The 22,939-nt window shown below is 36.0% G+C and overlaps 3 protein-coding genes across 4 annotated transcripts; all 3 read left to right on the top strand.

Moving 5' to 3' along the window:
* Positions 1 to 138: 138 nt before the first annotated feature.
* On the top strand, positions 139 to 10,095 carry mrps15 (mitochondrial ribosomal protein S15). The gene is made up of 8 exons (XM_055210693.2): positions 139 to 380; positions 3,688 to 3,750; positions 5,298 to 5,373; positions 5,529 to 5,577; positions 5,753 to 5,837; positions 5,939 to 5,997; positions 7,045 to 7,236; positions 9,697 to 10,095. Exons 1-8 carry the CDS (start codon positions 263 to 265, stop codon positions 9,817 to 9,819), a joined length of 765 nt encoding a protein of 254 aa, XP_055066668.2. The 5' UTR covers positions 139 to 262; the 3' UTR covers positions 9,820 to 10,095.
* Positions 10,096 to 10,406: 311 nt separating this feature from the next.
* LOC129448358 (cornifelin) lies at positions 10,407 to 12,028 on the top strand. The gene is made up of 4 exons (XM_055210694.2): positions 10,407 to 10,565; positions 10,986 to 11,148; positions 11,335 to 11,471; positions 11,848 to 12,028. Exons 2-4 carry the CDS (start codon positions 11,040 to 11,042, stop codon positions 11,944 to 11,946), a joined length of 345 nt encoding a protein of 114 aa, XP_055066669.1. The 5' UTR covers positions 10,407 to 10,565; positions 10,986 to 11,039; the 3' UTR covers positions 11,947 to 12,028.
* A 290-nt stretch (positions 12,029 to 12,318) lies between these two features.
* oscp1b (organic solute carrier partner 1b) lies at positions 12,319 to 21,358 on the top strand. Of its 2 annotated transcripts, none has more exons than XM_055210691.2 (10): positions 12,319 to 12,586; positions 14,166 to 14,320; positions 14,964 to 15,131; positions 15,294 to 15,374; positions 15,525 to 15,628; positions 17,478 to 17,606; positions 17,796 to 17,865; positions 18,071 to 18,210; positions 19,947 to 20,010; positions 20,246 to 21,358. In XM_055210691.2, exons 1-10 carry the CDS (start codon positions 12,475 to 12,477, stop codon positions 20,363 to 20,365), a joined length of 1,143 nt encoding a protein of 380 aa, XP_055066666.1. In that variant the 5' UTR covers positions 12,319 to 12,474; the 3' UTR covers positions 20,366 to 21,358. The 2 variants fall into 2 exon arrangements, with proteins under 2 accessions (XP_055066666.1, XP_055066667.1); XM_055210692.2 differs by lacking the exon at positions 12,319 to 12,586 and adding an exon at positions 13,284 to 13,356.
* Positions 21,359 to 22,939: the final 1,581 nt, after the last annotated feature.

Raw genomic sequence — 22,939 nt, 5'->3', positions numbered from 1 at the left:
AAGGTTATGTTATCTTTAACTCTTTGCAAAAAATATCTAAAGAAAGACGAAGGATGGGAGGATGGATGGACGGCCAGGCAGACAGACCTTACAAATTGAGCTAAAGTTTCATCCATTTCACACAGTCGATTGCTTGACCTTGCGCATGTTTCTCTGCGGTTGTTTACTAATGTCTGATTGAAGATGGCGACGCACATGATCTGAGGGGGTAAATGTGTTCTACAGGATCATATGCACAAGGACATTCTTGTTTTTAAACAAAATGTTCTTTAAAAATATTTTCCGATCCACGTCCTTTGGTTTACGGACATGGAGTTCATTTTCAAGTGTGAAGCAGGGCAGTAGTGCTTTACCCGTATTCAAACAGGCTCAATATAAAGGTAAGAATCGTTTGATATTAAAACTCTTTACGAATAATATCAGAAATGCTTTAACGTAATTTTACGTATAGATCCATAAACGTCTGACTTTGTGGTTTAAAAGTGGGTGATGGCTGTATTGGCTGTAATGAAACACATCATATTTTTTATTTTTAACTAGACACACAATTACACAGTTTCTTACACTGAAAGGTGGTGTTTTTTATATTACCCTGATTGTTTTGTGTTTGACCATGTTTGTTTAGAACTGTACAGCTTAGTTTGCCGCTTTATCCTATTTAAATGGTCAGCATGTGCAGATACATTATTGACATCTAGATGGCTCCAAAACCTCAACCACTTCAAAATACGAGCCCGAGGTTTTCTTTTTTTTTTGGTCATGTCTACATACATTTTAATACTTAAATAAATATCCTGGAACCAATTTCTATTTGTTATTTTTCAGCCATTCAGCGTTTACTGTGATGGGATATGCTAACAAATAAATAATAGATTTAAGGGATAGTTCACTTTAAAATGAAAGTTCGGTCATCATGTACTCATCCTCATGTTGTTCTAAACCTGAATGAATTTCTTTTTTTTTTTTGATATAAACAAAAGAAGATACTTTGAGAAATGATGGTAAAAGCACAGCAGTAAGTGACCATAGACTTCCTTAGTAGGAATAAAAAAAATGATGTAATTTATTGGGTACCGTCAACTGTGTGCTTACCATCATTTATCAAAATATTTTCTTCATCATTTATCACAATACTTCCATAGTAGGAAAAAAATATTTTGGAAGTCAATGGTCACTTACTGGTTGATGACAGAATTTTCATTTTAAAGTGAACTATCCCTTTAGTATGGATATGATTGGTGGATTTTAAAATCTAATCTAACATCTTATGAGAGATAAGAGGTATTATGTCTCTACTTTAGTTTAGTTTTACAAAAACATAATCATTTAAGTGTAAATTTACCTACTTAATTCAAAGATGAGCTCTGCCCAAGCATGTAAAAATACGAATAAAATAAGTTAAGGTGGTTTTTTTTAAATTTCCAATAAAAAAAAAAACAAATGCTTGGGGGGTAAATGTCTAAGAACTTACTACAAGAAACATTAGTCACAAGACAAGACATGAGAGTTGAACAGAGGAGCAAAAAGTTGTTGTCACCTTTATGTGAGTGTGTTGTGATATGACTAAGTGTGACTTGTCATGTTTTAGCAATGTGAGAAAATTAACAAATGTGGTCCAAATTTGGCTTTGCAGGCTGGTAAGGGGGGCTGGTGTTAATTTGTTGTCAATTTGATGTCTTGCTAGAATCTTTCCAGCAGTATTATAACAATATGATAAGAGTTTGCTTTTCATTAATAATAAATAAATAAGATATATTTGAGGTATATTTCAAAGAATGTTTTAAAATATTTTAATATACATGATTTTGTGACTCACTCAGCCCAAATGTCATGGGTTTGATCTCTAGGGAACACACATTCTGATATAATGTAGCCTATATATAGCTTGAATGCAAGTCCCTTTGGATAAAATTGTCTGAGAAATGCAGAAATGTAAATGTAATGTTCTTATTTTACACTGCTGGGAAAGTCCCTCTGTTTTGATATTTTTCAATAGTATATAGTATGTGTTGTTAGTACACTCTAAATATAATGTTTTTTTTTTTTTGACCAAGTGTTGGGTCTAAAAGAGACAAACCCAGCCTTTGGCTTAAATGTTTATATTTGACCCAACAACGAATTAAAGCAGCCCGGCAGGGTTCGTTGCGCTTCGACCCAGTGCTATGTTGAAAATAACCCACAATTATTTTGGTGTGTAGTTATGATGTATTATCTCCTGCAAGATCTAAAAAGGTGGTTGTGTAAATTAGTTGCCCTATGAAAACATTTATTATGATATCATATCCTTATAATTTGTGAAGGCAGGCATTGTGGCTTTTTATATTCATAAAGTCATTTGTGAAATGTTATGATTCAGAATAACTCCCGTATTGCACGGCAGCAGATGTCTTAAACAATGAACCTGAAAATGCTTACAAGTGTTATTTTAAATGTCAGAAAGTCTTTTTCTTAGTAATCAGAGCTAACTAGGTTACTGGTTTAGCTTTTTTTGACATTACTATTTTCTCTTAGTAAGCATTGCAAATTCAATACGTAAAACTCTGGTTTAAATGATGTGTGTGTAACCTTCTGGTGTAGAAATGTAATGCAGACAGACGTAACTTAAAGTTATTTTGTAGGCTGATTTACCGATAATCGTGCCGTGAACTTCAACCCTGTGTCAAACATGTTTTTGAGCCATCTAAACATCTCCTTGCTTATTGTTGTTATTATTAGCGTATTACAGGTGTGCGAAATCCATTACATTATTTGTCTGTGTCATTATTTTTATCATTATGATCAACTGAAATTTAAGATATGTGATGGTGGAGTGAACAAGCCTGAATGTAGTACCAGTACAGACAGTATATCATCAAATGATCATTGAAATAGTTTTTCAAAGTAGACACGTGGTTGAGACTAATCTATCTACATACAAATTTATGATGCTCTTTGGTCAAGATCATTTCGTGTGATAAAAACCATCTCTGGATGCAAAAGCGTTGTTTTACCACTAGGGGTACGAATGCATACCTAAAAGATAGATTAACTTTGTAAACTACCAAGACAGTAAAATAAAAAAGTGTTTTCCCTCGATGATACTCCAGCATCTTAAAATACCTCTGATTGTATGACATTTGAGAAGATCTGCTTGAAAGATGCAATAACTTTAAACACAAAGATTGTATGTTTTTATTTACTGTAATATGATTGGCAGAAAAAAAGCATCATCAAAAAGTCAAGTTTCCACACTCCTCTAATATATCCTTGTTTTGTTGATCGCTGTCTGTTTGCACGGATGGCATCATGACATTATGACAGACTTGTCTTTTCTTTGAGTGGGTGTGTGGGCAGGATGTGGCCGACCAGATCACTGCCTCCCCCCACACCCTTAGTGATACTTTATCACCAGTAATGTGTCTCACGTTGTTTTTTTGAGCTGCAGTGCAGTTAAAGAAACACTTTAATGACTGTAATATACACATACGAATATGCACGCTTATTTTACATATTGTGGCTTTAACAAATGCATTATGGTCCATAAGCACTACAATGGCTCACAATGGAACAGTGCTGCAGCTTATATATGTGTTTTTTAAAGAAATCTAATTCACGGGGTTTAAGTGATACAGTTTACGCAATTATATCTCTTTATTATTTTAGTGGTAGTTGACTTATGTTTGTGACTGTAATATATGTTTATTTTAGGTAATCAAGCCTTTCCAAGCCAACAAGTGAGACAGTATGCACGGGCAGTTATAAAGAAACAAGGTAAGAAAAATAAATTAACAGGTGCATACAGTCAAGCACACACAGCCATACAATCTAACTACTAACCTAGCTTTTCTGTCCTTGTATACATTGTAAGGTGCTTAAAGAAAGGGTTTAGTGCATTTGGTGTGACAATCTGAAACCTGTCAACGCCTTTGGTGTTGAATAAATTGAAACGCTGACTGTAAACCAGGCCCTGTTAGTCGGTGCCTACACTTATTTTGCTAGGTTATTTTCAAATCAGCATTGGGCCAAAAAGGAAAAACCCAATCGTTGGGTTAAATAATTAACCCAGAAAATGTTAATATTTGACCAAACAATAGGTTAAAACAACCCAGCATGGTTACATTGCAACCCAACAGGCTGGGTTTCCTTTTTGACACAACACTGGGTTGAAAATAACCTAGCAATTTTAAATAATACTTATTTTCGATGTGCTATATGTAACACCTGAATTTTTAGACATTTCATCACTGGATTGATTTTACATTTAATTAACTTAAAGGGACACTTCACTTTCGTTGAAAGTATGCTTGTTTTCCAGCTCCCCTAGAGGTAAACATTTCATTCTTACTGTTTTGGAATACATTCAGCTGATCTCCGGGTCTGGCGCTAGCACTTTTAGCATAGCTTAGCATAATCCATTGAATCTGATTGGACCATTAGCATTGCGCTAAAAAATAAGAGTTTCGATATTTTTCCTATTTAAAACTTGACTCGTTTGTAGTTACATCGTTTACTAAGACCAACGGAAAAATAAAAGTTGTGATTTTCTAGGCAGATATGGCTAGGGACTATACTCTGATGGCCGAAGGAGGCACCATGATATTACGCAGCAGCCGAAAATAGTCCCCTTAGTATCTTTTAATAGCAGGGGACTAATACCGGGCACTACGTAATATCAATGCGCCTCCTGCAGCCATGTTACATCAGCAAAGTCCTTGATTATTACGCCAGAATGAGAGCACAGTTCCCAGCCATATCCGCCCAGAAAATCGCAACCCTCAACCTTCCGTCAGTCTTAGTACACGATGCAACTACAGAAGAGTCAATTTTCAAATAGGAAAAATATCGAAACTCTTTGGTTATTTTTTTAGCGTGATGCTAATGGTCCAATCAGATTCAATGGATTATGCTAAGCTATGCTAGGAGTGGTGGCGCCAGACCCGGAGATCGGCTGAATGGATTCCAAAACAGTAAGAATCAAATGTTTAAAGGCGGAGTCCATGATGTTTGAAAGCCAATGTTGCTATTTGAAATCACCTAAACAAACACGCCCCTACCCCAATAGAATCCGGACCTTCTGTTGATAGACCCGCCCCACACATACGCAAACCGGCATTTGATTTGATTTGATTGGCTATAAGTGTGTTTTGGTAGTCGGCCCGTCTCCTTTTCCAACGCGTTTTTCAAACATCGTGGACTCCGCCTTTAACTCTAGGGGAGCTAGAAAATGAGTATATTTTCAAAAAAGTGGAGTGTCCCTTTAACAGGCTACCAACGTGTGATGAGTTGTTTGCTTAATTTTTTTCTTAATTTCTTTGCAGAATTCCCAAGTCAGCTCCAGGACTTGTCTCCATCTATGCTGAAGCTTGAATTTGCATCCGTCCCACTTGCACAGTCGTATGTTCCCATCCTCTTTCCTCATCATATCCGCACATAACCATTATGAGACCAGCTCATTTCTTCATAACAGGATTTAGGAAGTACATTATTTCTTCAAACTTCCTTTTATTGCTCATGCAAAATGCTCACAATATTACATCATCATTTTGCAGGGTTGACAGTGTTGTGAAGAAACTGCTTACACTGGAGTTTGCAAATCATGTACGGGTTTGCATTTCCTTTCTGGCTCTTTATCAGATTTTTCATGGTTCCTCTTAAGTCTATCTGTACATCTATCCTTGTATCTATCTAGATGCTTCTGTCTAATCACTAATTCTTTTAAAAACTGTAAAAGTGTCTAAAAATGTTGCTAAAACATTACACTGTCTGTCCTCAGGGTGAAAAACTGCGTATGAAAGAGGAAGAGCTTATTGCAAAGGTGCGGAGAGACGAGAATGACCGCACCTCAACAGAAGTCAAGGGTAAGTTCCTGTTTTGAACACTTGAGAAAGTCATTGCTTTAACCATTCTGGAATCTCAGAACATGACTCAATAATGGGGAACATCCTTGCTTGCTTTACAGTGGCTATTTTGACAGCGCGAATTCGCAACTTTCAGGAACACTTACACAAACACCCGAAGGTAAACCCTGCAGTGATCAGAGTAATGTTTTTTTCTGCCATCAGTAAATGTGTCAAAACATTTGATAGCAAAAATGTCAACTCCATTTGATAGCACAAAAATACAGAGCGTCCTGTACTACAAATACTGTGACCCCAAAAAGTATTTGGGCACATATGATATACAAAAAAAGCTAAGTGATTTTATTTAATTAAATATAATGCTCAAAATAGATATGGCCAAATATTGGATACTTACTAAATGTGATGAATTGCTATATGAGCAACTTATGTGAACTTAAAGGCGGAGTCCACGATGCTCGAAAAACGCGTTGGAAAAGGAGACGGGCTGACTACCAAAACACACTTATAGCCAATCAAATCAAATCAAATGCCGGGTTGCGTATATGTGTGGAGCGGGTCTATCAACAGAAGGTCCAGATTCTATTGGGGTAGGGGCGTGATTGTTTGGGTGATTTCAAATATCAACATTGGCTTTCAAACATCGTGGACTCCGCCTTTAAGTGGGCGGTTTCCCGGACAGGGATTTAGACTAGTCCTAGACTAAAACATTTTTAAGAGCGGTCCAAACTGAAAACAACTTGCACTGACATATCTTAAAATACATCAGGGCCCTTTGTTTTGCCTCATAATGCATACAGGTAATGTTTTTAGTAAGGCATGTTTGTTAAAACTAGTTATATTTCCTAATTAAACTAAGGCCTAGTCCTGGATTAAGCTGATCCCTGTCCGGGTAACCACCCCAAGGGGTTCTTCATCTAACCATTACAATTACCTTGCGACCAGTCAGTTAAAACGGTTGCCAGATGGCTGTGATGTAAGTTTTTAGATAACATCTAGAAAAAATTGTTTGCAGATCACTTGGTTTGATATTTTGCATCCAGTGAAATGCAGTTGTGGTTTAGGTGTTTAAATACTTTCTGTTGCTTGTATATGAATGTCTTAAAGACATTTATGTAATAAAGCATATCATTAATTTTGTTATTTGAGAGGATGTTGTAATTTACTGCATGAAAGCATTAAAGCCCTTTTTCTTGTGTTAAACCAGGATAAAGCTAACAAAAGATGGATGCTTATGAGCATTGACAGAAGGAAAAAACAGCTCAAGTTTCTGAGAAGGACCCGCTATGATGCATTTGAGAAAGTGTGTCAGGAACTCAATATCACATATTCATTCCCCCCTGAATACTATCGACGCGTCACCCGACGCTGGCTGGCCAAAAAGGCCTTTTGCAATAAGGTAACACTTAGAAGCACTGCTTTATGTTTCAAAGAATTTAACATACTGCTTTTTTTGTTCAGTGTTATTTTACAAAATCTAAGATTGTTAAATTTTTGTTATTATAATTTCATTATTTACACATTCACAAGAAAAAAAGGTCAAATTCTAGCTTGTATAATATACCTACTTTCTAAAATACATTGATAACACAGCTGTGCTTCTGTTTTTCTCCAAAAATAATTTAACCTCTGAATTTGTGACCTTTGTTAGTTAAAGGGAAATTGCACAAGATTGAACGAAAGAGATATTGAGGACGTGGGAAACTGCCTTAAGCTTGTTAAAAAATACATTTTTTTATATAATTCCTTTCCTCTAACCATTTGATCTGAAGGAAAATTGATAATAAGAAGGAAATAAATATAAATATACGACCGTATGTATGCAAAAGTTTGTGCACCCCTTCCATAATTTCCATTTATAAATATTAGGGTGTTTAGATCAGCAATTTCATTTTGATCTATCAAATAACTGAAGGACACGGTAATATTTCGGTTGTGAAATGGGGTTTATTGGATTAACAGAAAATTTGCAATATGCATCAAAACGAAATTAGACAAGTGCATACATTTGGGCACCCCAACAGAAAAATCACAAATATTTAGTAGGGCCTCCTTTAGCAGTAATAACAGCCTCTAGACACTTCTTATATCCTGTAATGAGTGTCTGGATTCTGGATGAATGTATTTTGCACCATTCCTCTTTACAAAACATCTCCAGTTAAGTTAGTTTTGATGGTTTCTAAGCATGAACAGCCTGCTTTAAATCACCCCACAGTTGTTCAATGATATTCAGGTCTGTGGACTGGGATGGCCATTCCAGAACATATCAGAATGTACTTGTTCCTCTGCATAAATGCCCGAGTAGATTTTAAGAAGTGTTTTGGGTCGTTGTCTTGTTGAAATATCCAGCCATAGCGTGACTTCAACTTTGTGACTCATCAACATTATTCTCAAGAATCTGCTGATATTGAGTGTAATCCACGTGAATCGCACTGGACACACAGCCCCACAGTAAGATTGAACCTCCACCAAATTTTACTGGGGGTAGCAAGTGTTTTTCTTGGAACACTGTGTTCTTTTGCTGCCATGCATAACGCCCCTTGTTAAGACCAAATAATTCAATCTTTGTTTCATCAGTCCACAGCACCTTATTCCAAAATGAAACTGGCTTGTCCAAATATGCGTTTGCATACCATCTCACCATCTGTGCCTCTCCAATATTTTACGTGGCCTTTGTTTTCGGGTCATTTGAGAGTTGTTTTGAGGCCTCCACGTTGCCACTCTTCAGAGGAGAGTCAAAGAGAACAACAACTTGCAATTGGCCACCTTTAAAAAACCCTTTCTCATGATTGGGTGCACCTGTCTATGACGTTCAAGGCTTAAAGAATTAGTCCATTTTCTTAAAAAAAATCCAGATAAATTACTCAACATCATGTCATCCAAAATGTTGATGTCTTTCTTTGTTTAGTCAAGAAGAAATTATGTTTTTTGAGGAAAACATTCTAGGATTTTTCTCTGTTTTAATGCGGTTTAAAATTGCAGTTTCAAAGGACTAAAAGATCCCAAACAAGGCATACTGGTCTTATCTAGCGAAACGATTGTCATTTTTGACAATAAAAATAAAAATATGCACTTTTAAACCACAACTTCTCTTCTTCCTCCGGCTGTCTGACGTGCCAGCGTGACCTCACGTAATTGCATAACGAAGTCGAAAGGTCACATGTTACATATGAAAATATTTTATTTTGGCAAAAATGACAATTGTTTCACTATATATGACCCTTATGCCTCGTTTGGGATCGTTTTGAGTCCTTTGCAACTGCAATTTTAAACTGCATTGAAACTGTAAAGTGTTGGGGTCCATTAAAGTCCATTGAGAAGGGTCCTGGAATTTTTTCCTCAAAAAAAAAAGCAGAGTTTCTTCTCGACTGCACGGGGAGAGACGTCAACATTTTGGATGGCCTGGTGGTGAGTAAATGATCAGGATTTTTTTGGAAAATTGACTAATCCTTTAATGAGGTCACCAAACCAATTGTGTGTTCCAATTAATCAGTGCTAAGTAGTTACAGGTATTCAAATCAACAAAATGACAAGGGTGCCCAAATTTATGCACCTGTCTAATTTCGTGTTGATGCATGTTGCACATTTTCTGTTGGTCCAGTGGACCTCATTTCACTACTGAAATATTGCTGTGTCCTTGAGTTGTTTGATGGACCGAATGAGGATGCTGATGCAAACACCCAAATGTTTATAGGTGAAATCATGGAAATTGTCAGGGGTGCACAAACTTTTGCATACGACTGTGCATATAACCAAATGGTGATATCTTTAAAAAATAAAAGAGTTAAATGTTTAAGTGTGTTGCATAAAGGTAATAAACTTTTACACCTGATGTTTATGTTGTGTGTTTTTCTCTCAGGTCTTTAAAGAAGTCCAGAAACAAAAGGCAGAGCAAAAAGCAAAACAAAGAGCGCCTGCTGCTAAAGAAGAACAGACAACATCTTCTGCAGGGTCGACAGAAGCAAAGGAAACTTCAGTGTAAACAACAAGAAAATAAAACTTGTGACTAACAGTGTGCTAACCATGTGGATCTAACACATCAGATGTTTTTCTTAGCAATCCAGATGTTCTTATTTGATTTATATGTAAAATATAAAGAGAGATAAATGACACAAAAAAAAAAAAAAAACAGAAATGGAAACATACACGTAAACCTTAAATGATCTGTAGCTGCAATGTTTTTATGTTGTCATTATTTGCTTGTAGTGAATTTCTTTCATGTTTTTTGTTGCTCCACCAAATAAAAGGTTAACTAAAAGCTTTTTGGTTGTCTTTTTTTCAAAATACTGCTAATTATATCAAAATATCTTTCTAGAAAACCTTTGATAAAATATTTGGTTAGCAATTTCACACACTCGGAAGTTTTGGATCTGCAGCTAATGAAGACCTGTATCATATGACTGAAACATTGTGGTTCTGTGGCTAGAGCAAATGGTTTGCTTTCAAATTCTTTGAACTCGTGTTTTATTAGAAAAGCATGACAATCAGGTGAATGTTCTAAGGTCGAAGTATCGTTTTTTTACTGACGTGAGATTATACATTGATTGTTGAGAATTCAGGTTGGTCACATTTCCTATTACAATGAAAAACTCGACCCACCATGACGTGTTATGTGTGAAGCTCATATGCGTGAATCGGAAACATTGCACATAGTAGCAAACACGTTGGTGTGTCACAACTTCCTTTTCAGCTGCAAAAGTCAGATCAAGAAGCTCAGGAGGACACGAGGTGCGTTTTGCAGTCTGTTATTTGCTGTATAATATAGAAAGTACTAAATAAATGTATCTTTTTTTAAGTGTACTCTAAAGTCTTTAAGTTAAGGCATGGTTTCTAGCATATAAAGTGTCTACTTTTTGATATCTTATTGATCAGATATAGATAAGAATATATCTGCTTTTTAAATGGTTTTAAAAGGTCAAAATGTATTGGTTTTCAAGCTTCTAAAGCCAGCAATTCTTAAAAAAAATGTATGTATGTTTAAAAGTTAATAAGGAATGTTATTATAATCTACCTAAAACCCAATCAATATATTGTCAAAAAAGCTTTGTCTCTGAAATGATTATATGTAAAATAATAAGGATGAGTTGTTTTGTTAAAATGTTATCAAAATAAGAAATGAATGTTACCCACTCTTCCACTTGTTCTTGGATCATCAAGGAAGAACGTCATTTTCTGCTTTGCTGGACTGCTCATTTGATTGACATGTCAAACCCAGTCATCACTCAGCCTGGTGCGGTTTCTTATGGTACAAATGTGCAGACAGGAGAATGGAGCACTGGTCTGTGTTCATGCTGCAGTGACCTACTTGTTTGTAAGTTCTGACAGCACTCAACAAATCATTCAAATGATACTACTATACTGTTGCATTTCAGTTTTGGTTTGTCAGTGAACAAACATGACTGCTTTTAGATCTGTGGCTGTCTGAGACACATTGCAGGGTTTATTATAATATGCATGATCTATAAGCATTTTTTTATATCCTTCCATTGTTGTCTAGGTGCTCTTGGCTGTATTTGTCCAATAGCTCTTGGCTGTTACGCAGCAAACAAGTATGGAGAGAATGTATGCCTTGCATGTGTACCTGGAGGAATGGCTGCCATGCGGACACATATGCGACTGACTTATGGAATACAAGTAAGATTCAAAACATTTAAGTGTCTTTTGTGGAGGATCCTGCCCCCCTTGCTAAAAGATTACAAATTCTAATGGTTTCCATTACAATATCATTACAAAGTTACTTTATGTAGTGAGTTTTCGGCCTTGTTTCAGTAGGATTTTATTGTGTTTGCTGGTTTCCATCCCACCAACAAAACATATTACCAGTAAAAACCTACAGGAACCATAATTTTTTACCAATTGTTTTTATTTGACCAAATTTATCATTAAAATTCGTACAATTCCCATTTTAATTGTTAATCTATTAGAATTTCAGTGATGTTTATATTGTGTTTAGAAGGACCCTTGACACTGAGAGACACTGATTTTTTTCTTTCACTTGTTTTTTTTGCAGGGCACAATATGCAATGATGCTTTGATGACCTGTTGCTGTGGGTTATTTGAAACATGTCGAATGGCCAGAGAAATTCGTGTCAGGAATGGAGAGGCATAATTACTGTATTTACTATACTAATATTTGTAATATTAGTATAAATAACATCTGATTTTTTTAATTCTTTTGTATATTACAGAATGCATAACCCCCATACACCAGTAGCCTTTAATATGTGATGTTAATATAATAGTATAAAAATATAATAGTTATTCATATTAAATGGTTGTCTTGTCTAAAACACACAAAAAAGTGTTTTTTCTGTTTGTTTGTTGTTATTGTCGGTTCTTGATTTATATGTTTGTATAATTTTCCTTTTTTTTTAATTATTCTTCATTTTTATTCATAATAATTAACTTAATATCTTTTTTTACCTGATGGTCAATGCGTATCTAAAAGTCATACGTCACATCCACCCTGGAGTATGAGCGTCTCTGATTGGCTGTTGTTGGCGGTGACCTGGCAACCGATAGTGAGTTACAGACGCTTATACGCGATCTTTCTGCAGTAGACGCACAAATCAAGTCTTTTTCGTGGTGATTTTTGGGTTTAACCAACATTAGTTGCCGTTTTCCACATCCAGAGAAAATGTCGACGAGAACGCTACCTCTGCTGTTTATTAATCTGGGTGGTGAAATGCTGTACATCCTGGATCAGCGTTTGCGGGCTCAGAATATCCCAACAGATAAAGCCAAGAAAGGTAGATAGCAGCTAAATGCAAGTGCGTTAATAGGCGGAGTTAAAACAAATCTGACCTATTTATCTACATGTAACGTATATATAAACAGTCACGGTATAATGCCCATCTACATCTAAGGTATTTTTTCTAGATGAGCCTTTGTATCTTCTGCTAAAATGTGCAAAATTAGCCAGGTGACGTTAGCCTGTGTGTTGATGTGGCGTTATCCAGTCAACAGTCATTACATTGATTGTTCTTTTATAATTTTCAGTTACACTGCATGTTTTGCTTTTATAACGACCCCAATTTAAACTCAAGAAACGCACAAAGATAAAACATAAGGCAGTTTTAAGCTGCCTATATTACTTAATAATGGTAAAGGAATAGCCTAGTTCATCCCAAAATGAAAATTCAGGCATTCTGCATGTTTTGGGAGATACTGGCGTTTATTCATAATTAATAAGTGAGTATCACTTTTATTTCTGCCACATGCAGCCATCATGGTTTCCTGTCTTAATGCATCTTCCTGTATAATGGTTTCCTGGGTCTTTCTTCATTTGCAAAAAATTATTAATTGTGATCATGCTAATTTATAAAAAATACATACTTGCGTCTGATGCTGCAGGGTTCACAGACAGTGAATACATTGCTCGTTGCACACACTGTGATGTATACAGATTATTTTGTACAATTTAGGTGACATCCTCTTAGGAACATTTTCAATAAGTCCTTTATGATTTATATATTTGTAGCCACTGTAACAGATTGGCTAGAGGAAGACAGAAGAAGAGGTATTGTTAATGTTCTGTTTGCTTTGCTGCTGGTCTTAGAGTAAAGTAGCGTGCATGTGTACATGCCAGCTATCATAGGCAACGGGATGGGATTTCTATGCTATTTTCTATTGCATTTTTCATATTTTAATCTTTTGTAAGAAATACGCTAGTGTAGAATATGAGCCCCTGAACGTGCAGCTTCTTAAAGGGGACATTTCATGTGACTTTTTTAAGTTGTAAAATAAATCTTTGGTGTCCCCAGAGTACGTATGTGAAGTCCCAGCTCAAAATACCATATAGATAATTTATTATAGCATACTAAAATTGTCATTTTGTAGGTGTAAGCAAAAATGTGCTGTTTTTGGGTGTGTCCTTTTAAATGCAAATGAGCTGATCTCTGAACTAAATGGCAGTGCTGTGGTTGGATTTTCATAATGAGATACCCTTTTGACATCAGAAGAGGAATTACATTTCAATGAGCTATCTTTTCACATGCTTGCAGAAAATCGTTTACCAAAACTAAGTTACTAAGTTTCGATTCTCATGATATGTCCCCTTTAAAGCTTTTTTTGAGTACTGAGATCCTCTATGTTTTTGTAGTGTCTCTTTGGTCCACAATCAACATCTGATTACAATTTTAAGCTTGTTACCGTATGAAAACATCTGCCAAGACAATAAAGCTGGATTTTTATATTAATTTACATTTAAACGCAGTAAATGAATCGCTTAATACACATTGAATTGTGCTTGCTGGGTTTATGCTTTTGCATAGGCACAGATTTGCTTTTGGCTCACAGAGACTTTTTTTGCATTTTGTGTTGTGGTAGTTATGAATGATATCATCACCACCATGTTCAACAAGAAGTTCCTGGAGGAGCTGTTCAAGCCCCAAGAGCTGTACTCCAAAAAGGCCCTAAGAACCGTGTTTGATCGACTTGCCCACGCCTCTATCATGAGACTTAACCAAGCCAGTATGGACAAAGTAAGGTTTAGCCATTTTCTTTAACAAGTATTTAGCTATTTTCAGTGTAATTCTTACACATCTTGTTAGCATGAAGAATCCTCATTCATCAAAACTCGATTTTAATAAAAAAAAATTCAAAAGATTAATCACGATTAATTGCATACAAAATAAAAGTTTGTTTTTGCATAATATGTGTGTGTGTGCACTGTGTAATTATTTTGTATATAAATACACACACATGCATGTATTTAAGAAACATTTATGTGTGTCTGTGTGTATATTTAGATTTATTTTATGATATATAAAAATATATATACATAAGTTACATTTTTCATACATTTCTACATATATATAAATAATAATTACAATACACACACAAAAATATTAAGCAAGCACAAACTTTAATTTTGTATGCGATTAATCTTTTGACAGCCCTAAAACAAATACATTACCAGATTGAGTTTTTTTATGTTGGGTTTTTAAAACTTCCAAGAGATGGCAAATGTCCATTAAAAGACAACTCTTATTTTGCTCTTTAATTTTAATTACATATATTTCATACTGTTTTATGAATACACCAATTAGCTTTTGCTGATTGGCTCCCTCTGGTGTATAATGTGAATTATGATATAAACACATTCGTGTTTATTTTCCCGCACAGCTCTATGACCTGATGACCATGGCCTTCAAGTATCAGGTCCTACTGTGTCCTCGCCCTAAAGACATCCTTCTTGTGTCTTTTAACCACATGGATGCCATCAGGGACTTTGTGAAGGACACTCCCAGCATCCTCAGCCAAGTGGATGAAACTAATAAACAACTCATAGAGGTAACAGAGCATCAACAGCACTACTGTACTAAGTACTTGTGGGTCAAATATTTGCAATTAGTATTTTCTTTAATTCGATTAATTGTTAGTTTTGGTGAATTGTAAGTTTAAATTATATATCTGTGACCAAGTCTTAATATATATTTTGTAATGGATCTTTAGATATATACCCCTTTATCCGGTGGCGAGTTTCAACTGATTAGACAAACACTGCTCATCTTCTTTCAAGATATGCACATAAGAGTAAGTTTGTTCTTAAACATACAGAATGCTTAGTAACATCCATATGTAAATTAAAGGGCCAACAGCATTGATGTAATGTGTATGTAATCAGACTTTGTAAGGAAAGTGTTGGGTTTGGCAAATGTTATATTCATTTTTCATTGTTTTAAGGTATCGATTTTCCTGAAAGACAAGGTGCAGAACTCCAATGGACGATTTGTTCTGCCTACCTCAGGTCCTGTTCCATATGGTACACACACCCCGGGATTTATCAGGTTAGATGGAGAGGTTTCTGCTGCTATTTTTAGTGCATTTGTAGCAAAAAATACGTATTTATATTATTACAGTATTCTTGTAAGCAATATGATCAATAAGAGTGTCAGAGTTAAACATTAATGGCAGCGTTTACGCATGAAGGTAGCTCCAAGAAACTGATTCAGACAGGCTTCATAAGCAGCATACTGAAATTATATTTTAATTATATATACACTCGCCTAAAGGATTATTAGTAACACCTGTTCAATTTCTCATTAATGCAATTATCCCATGAACCAATCACATGGCAGTTGCTTCAATGCATTTAGGGGTGTGGTCCTGGTCAAGACAATCTCCTGAACTCCAAACTGAATGTCAGAATGGGAAAGAAAGGTTATTTAAGCAATTTTGAGCATGGTATGGTGGTTGGTGCCAGACGGGCCGGTCTGAGTATTTCACAATCTGCTCAGTTAATGGGATTTTCACGCACAACCATTTCTAGAGTTTACAAAGAATGGTGTGAAAAGGGAAAAACATCCAGTATGAGGCAGTCCTGTGCGCGAAAATGCCTTGTTGATGCTAGAGGTCAGAAGAGAATGGGCCGACTGATTCAAGCTGATAGAAGAGCAGCTTTGACTGAAATAACCACTCATTACAACTGAGGTATGCAGCAAAGCATTTGTGAGGCCACAACACGCACAACCTTGAGGCGGATGGGCTACAACAGCAGAAGACCCCACCAGGTACCACTCATCTCCAAAAAAAAAAATAGGAAAAAGAGGCTACAATTTGGACGAGCTCACCAAAATTGGACAATTGAAGACTGGAAAAATGTTGCCTGGCCTGATGAGTATAAATTTCTGTTGAGACATTCAGATGGTAGAGTCAGAATTTGGCGTAAACAGAATGAGAACATGGATCTATTATGCCTTGTTACCACTGTGCAGGCTGGTGATGGTGGTGGTGTAATGGTGTGGGGGATGTTTTCTTGGCACACTTTAGGCCCCTTAGTGCAAATTGGACATTGTTTAAATGCCACGGCCTACCTGAGCATTGTTTCTGACCATGTCCATCTCTTTATGACCACCATGTACCCATTCTCTGATGGCTACTTCCAGCAGGATAATGCACCATGTCACAAAGCTCGAATCATTTCAAATTGGTTTCTTGAACATGACAATGAGTTCACTGTACTAAAATGGCCCCCACAGTCACCAGATCTCAACCCAATAGAGCATCTTTGGGATGTGGTGGAACGGGAGCTTCGTGCTCTGGATGTGCATCCCACAAATCTCCTTCAACTGCAAGATGCTATCCTATCAATATGGGCCAACATTTCTAAAGAATGCTTTTAGCACCTTTTTGAATTAATGCCACGTAGAATTAAGGCAGTTCTGAAGGCAAAAGGGGGTCAAACACAGTATTAGTATTGTGTTCCTAATAATCCTTTAGGTGAGTGTAGAAAACATAATCAAAAACTACAACACTGATTTCTTGCTAGAAATGCAAACTAAAACTTAAATATATACAAAGCTATGCTCCAACCATTCACCTCAGTCACTCCTTTCTAACTGAATCTGACAGTGAAGGTTTATTATTAATTGCATTAGCAAGAGACATTGACATGTAAGACAGCTTTTGTCATTAGAGTAGTCTGAGATTAGACTGGGATTAAACAGCAGTTATCTTAAAAGTGTTTAGACAATGTTAAATTGTGAAACAATTTATTAAATACATTTATTAAAAGTTTCAACAATCCAATGTTTTCTTTGTGTCTGGTTTAATAAATGTAATTATTGATTAATTATTATTTTTATGCTGTTTCATTGATATCCTCATTTATTGATTATAAATGTGTTTAATTCTCAGGATGTTTAGTTGTGGTGGAGAGGAGGTGAAAAGGTTGCAGTTCCCTGATGGTGGCAATTACAATGCGGCTCTGCGTGAAGGTTCCTTTGACATGTATGGTGATCGCGTCATTAAACTGGGCACCAACATGTAAGCATCATCCACAATCATGCTTTTTACAAGGACTTCCTAATAGACTTAATCTTAATCTTCAGATACAGCATCCCATGATATAATAGGATGTAATCCATCACGTTATGTTTCTCTGATTTGTGAATAATTTTGCTGTTAACGTGAGACAGATAGCCTTTCACTGGAGCGTCCTGTTTGCTTCTTCAGGTACAGCGTGAGCCGGCCAGTTGAAACACACATGTCTGGAACCTCCAAAAACTCCTCACAGCACACCAAGGTATAGATTACCATTCGATTTTGTTGATGCTGGTTTAAAATAAACACCTGGTTGACATGGTTATTTCCTGCTATTCATAAATTATTCTCACTTTAGCTCTGAATGTTGGTTCATTAGTATATCATAATCATTAATAATAAAAAATAAATAATGCTATGTAATGCAATCTAATTAGCATCCATTGTGTGCTGTGTACTGCATAAAGGTCAACACAACACCAAATCCTCTGGCTAAAGAAGAACTGAACATGCTTGCTAGATTAATGGGAGGTTTGGAGGTTCAGAAACCAGCGAGTATTGACTACGGCTTCCGGGTGAATCTCTTCGCCACAGATGAGGAAGAAGAGTGAGTTTTGATACAGATAACTTTGGTCTATGTTTTCTTTGACTAGACTACCACCAAAACATGACTGGATTGCATTTACCACATTATCAAACGTTAATAGCAAAAAATTTACCATTCCTGTAGTGTGATTTTTAATCCTCATTATTCTCAATTATAGTTTCCTAAATTAGCTAATTTCCTAAGGGGCGGTTTCCCGGACCAGGATTAGCTTAATCCAGGACTAGGCCTTAGTTTAATTAGGAAATATAACTAGTTTTAAACAACATGCCTTACTAAAAACATTACCTGCGGGCATCTTGAAGTAAAACAAAGGGCCCTGATGTATTTTAAGATCTGTAAGTGAAAGTTGTTTTCAGTTTGGAGAGCTCTTAAAAGTGTTTAAGTCTAGGACTAGTCTAATCCCTGTCCGGGAAACCGCCCCAAAATGTCCTAAATATAAACCAATATGTACTTTTGAGGTGCTAATATGGACCCTTTAGGTACAATGTACTTTTTGTAAGGGTACCAACCCAGTGACAGCTTTTGTTCCTTTGTTTCTGTATGAATAATTTGCAATAGGAATAATATATCATTTTTGTATGATATTATAGTAATAAGAATGAGATTATTTTTTATTCAAAATATAATTTTTATTTTTTATTATGGTGACCTGGACATTTTGCACAATTCACTTACGGCGCATTCACACGGGGCGTCAGCGTTAACGCTTCCCATTCACTTTTAAGGGGTGACGTCATGCGTTGCTGAACTGAATTGTGGATCCGTCGGCGCCGCGTCAGTGCCGTTGCTCGCGGCAGAAGTTGAACATTTCTCAACTTTTCAAGCGGCAACGCATGCGTCAGCCAATCAGATCGCCTTATGCAAATTACCTAGACAGAGCCAGCCAATTACGTTTATGAAAGAACGGAGCATGTGTAGCGGCCACTGTGATTGGCTGTTGGCCACGCTTCAGACAAGCCTTCCGTTAAGCGTTAACGTTACGCCCCGTGTGAATGCGCCGTTACACTTTCTAAAGCTTAAAATAGATTGAAGTAGATTTGATTGTTAAAGCGACACTCCACTTTCTTTTGAAAATATGCTCATTTTCCATCTCCCCTAGAGGTAACATTTGTTTTTTTACCATTTTGGAATCCATTTAGACTATCTATTTAGGCAGTACCACTTTTAGCATAACTTAGCTTAATCCATTGAATCTGATTAGACCATTAGCATCGCACAAAAAAATAACCAAAGAGTTGCCTGAAAGTAGTCCCCTTGTTAACTTTCAATAGCAGGGGGCTATTTTCAGGCACTGCGTAATATCATTGGGCCTCCTGCAGCCATGTTACAGCAGCAAAGTCCTTGATTATAACGCCAAAATGAGAGTATAGTTCCTAGCCATATTGGCCTAGAAAATCGCAACTTTTAATTTTCCGTCTGTCTTAGTACACGATGTAACTACAGAAGAGGCAAGTTTTAAATAGAAAAAATATCGAAGCTTTTTGGTTATTTTTAAGCGCAATGCTAATGGTCTAATCAGATTCAATGGATTATGCTAAGCTATGCTAAAAGTGGTACCGCCAGACCCGAAGATCATTTAATTGGATTTCAAAATGGTAAAAATCAAATGTTTAACTCTAGGGGAGCTGGAAAATGAGCATATTTTCCAAAAAAGTGGAGTGTCCCTTTAAGGAAATTGAGGACCTTTCATTCTGATTGATTTCAAATATTAATAAAAAGTATTTTTTGTGCCATAGGGAAGCTTTAATATCAAGACCGGATGAGCTCTCCTATGATGTTATCAATATCCAAGCAACAAAGGTAGTGTTTGATGTATACATGTACAGTGACACACAGCTTGTTTATTTGCTATTGATGTACTTGAACCTAGGCCTCAAAAACATAATGTCTAAATACCCATGTTCTCAGCTTTTCTAATTGATTCTTGACAAGCCAAAGATTATCAGTTTTGGGTTAACTTTAAACTAGATGGGCTAACAAGAGGACCACGGGGGTAACAAAACACCTCTCACCAGGTCACTTTCCTCGTTTTTAGGACAAACAAACTAATGCTGAGTTGGCTAGGATCATGGGGGAGTTTGGGGAGGCAGGAGAGCCCACCCCCAGCTCCAGCAGCAAGGGTGACGACCTACTGGCAATGATGGACGGTCTGTGACTTAAACTCTGTGTGGAAAAGTGATTGAGTGGTTAATAAGGATCCAGACCTGCTATCTGCGCTGTCTCACTTCTCAAGACGTCTTTTGCCTGGAGCTGCAGTGACAACCTTGTTTAAATTTAGATTGACAGCTAAGCTCGGGGATTCTCTTTGTGAATTTCATGCCACCTGCTTACAACGCAAGAAACACAAAGTAGCGAGTGTAGAGATTTAATATTTGTCTTGCTGTGGGACCGTAGTCACTTTCCATAAACAGTTCGTGGAGTTAGTGTGAACCTACTGAGGTAACGTGTCATTACATAACGGTGGTTTAATTTTAAACTTCACAGAGGTGCCGGCAACGCGAGTCCCCCTGTGATGCTTTGATGCCACAGACTACTGTGACATTTAGATCAATGGACAGAATGATATGCCTTCACTGGATTGTCTCAGTTGTCTAAAAGGACAATCCACACACATGGAATTCATTTAATGGTGAACCGAGAGGTGCTGGTACGCGACTCGATTATATTTGCAGTGTAACCACACAATAAGCACTGCTTAAGACAGGGTAACAGAGGAAACCGAAGTGCACTTGACGTAAATATTTAGAACAGATCCCAGATAGGGATTTACAGGAAGCCCCACGACAAATGATGTGTATTTGTTTTGTCATTATTAATAGGGAGGCAAATAAAATGCAAGCAAGTCAGGTCTTTCATTGTCAACAGTGTGATTATATAAAATCAAATGTTATTGTTTTTGAATGTGCAATTATTGCGTTATGTAAAGGGAAATTGCAAGTGAAATGTGTATGAAAGCCACCTTCTATGGAAAGAACAAAGCAATGCAATATTTACGGTGAATGAAATGTTTATATTTTTCACAAGCATAATAAAATGTATTTATTGAAGTTAATGTATTGTATTTTAAAGTTAATTTGTGTCTGTTTACTGTTGTTATATTGAAATAATAGACTGGAATGAATAAATTAGATCTTTTTTCAAATAATAATAGTCAGTTTTTTTGAGACGGCACATATTTTGCTAAGAATTACTGTTTTGTTAATACAAGCCTCAGTTTAGTGCTTCATAAACTGCTATCTGAATGCAATGAAAACCTCTTCAACACTAGATGGCACAATAGAACAACACAACAGTCTCAATTTAAAATAAAAATATCATTTTTTTTAACAAAATTGTGTAATTTTTTTCCGGTTTAAATACTAAATTAATTTATGTATATGTGTAATCTGTCTTTCCACATACTTTTCTGATAATTGAATGTTTATGAAGTGTTATTTAGCACCCAGCACAATATTTAAATAAAACTTTTAATAAAAAGAAACTACATAGTTGTAAATGTAAAGAAGCTATAGATTTCCCCATAAAGTCTTTCACTGTATACTGTTTAAGCACTTGATCTGTTTTGACTTTCCCAGATAAGCAATAATGAAAACGCCTGTGTTCATTTAAATAGTCGTGGGAGACTGCTCTCTAACCCACACAGTTACAAATGAATTGCTGTCACATTGTTCCTTCATGGGAAAGAGCTTCTGATTTTCATTGCCATGTGCTTTTTTTTACCCCAACAGCACAAGATATTTTGACATTATGTGACACTGCTGCATAGTTTCTTTAGGACATTACATCATAATAATCCAAATATAAGAATTGAAATATTTTACACCTCAGTAATTGTTCTTAATTAAATTTCGGAAAATTTGACCTAAAAACATTTACATTATTGATTTACATTAAAATTTGCTTTTTGGCTTTTAAGAATAAAAGTAATGCACTGTTTAAATAATGGGAAAAAGCTTCTTACTATTTTCATTCAGTTTCTGCATCTGTTTTTGTATTCCCTAGTTAATTTTTAAATAATTATGTTGAGTGACAAATGCATTCTTGCAAATACTATTGCATGTAGTCTTTCGAGTACTATTAGCTGCATGCATTGCATAATACACATTTTTTTTTACAAAGCTGTAGATTGTGTCTAGCATGTTAACTTTCTAAAATATTTAATTTTAACTACAAATGTATTGTTATTTTAGTATGACATTTATTTACAAGAACAAAATTTGAAAAGTAAAGAAATTAAAGCATGCATTCAAATGTAATATTATGGTGTGTGCTTACGAAATTTTCCTCGCAGGTTTTTAATTCACAGCTCTACATCTTTATCAGGCATGGGCACTAGTAAAGTATGATTCACAGTTTCCACCCCACACACCGTGGGTTGGCCAATGTTTACCACAGGCTTATAAAAGTGTTTCATGTGGTTCAAGGCAAAGGCCATGCTGAGTCAAGACAGGAAGACAGCACAGCCTGAAATCAGTTACTGCCCTTTAAAATATTCTCTGTTTGACATGCTGCCTTATACCAGCCCACTAAATTGAAACTTGCATGCGTGGGTGAATTGTTTAGTTTGGGGGATCTAAAATTGGATCTTGAGGGTCTTGTGCATGCACGCAACCCAAGACATTTGCTGTGTTTACATGAAAACAGGTTGAATTTTAATGTATTTATTTATTACATAAAAAATACATATTTTTATGTATTGTCACTAATTGTCAATACATATAAGTGGAGA

This window comes from Misgurnus anguillicaudatus, chromosome 10 (genome assembly GCF_027580225.2).
Source record: "Misgurnus anguillicaudatus chromosome 10, ASM2758022v2, whole genome shotgun sequence".
Taxonomy (NCBI): domain Eukaryota; kingdom Metazoa; phylum Chordata; class Actinopteri; order Cypriniformes; family Cobitidae; genus Misgurnus; species Misgurnus anguillicaudatus.
This window is presented reverse-complemented; position numbering and strand designations above follow the sequence as displayed.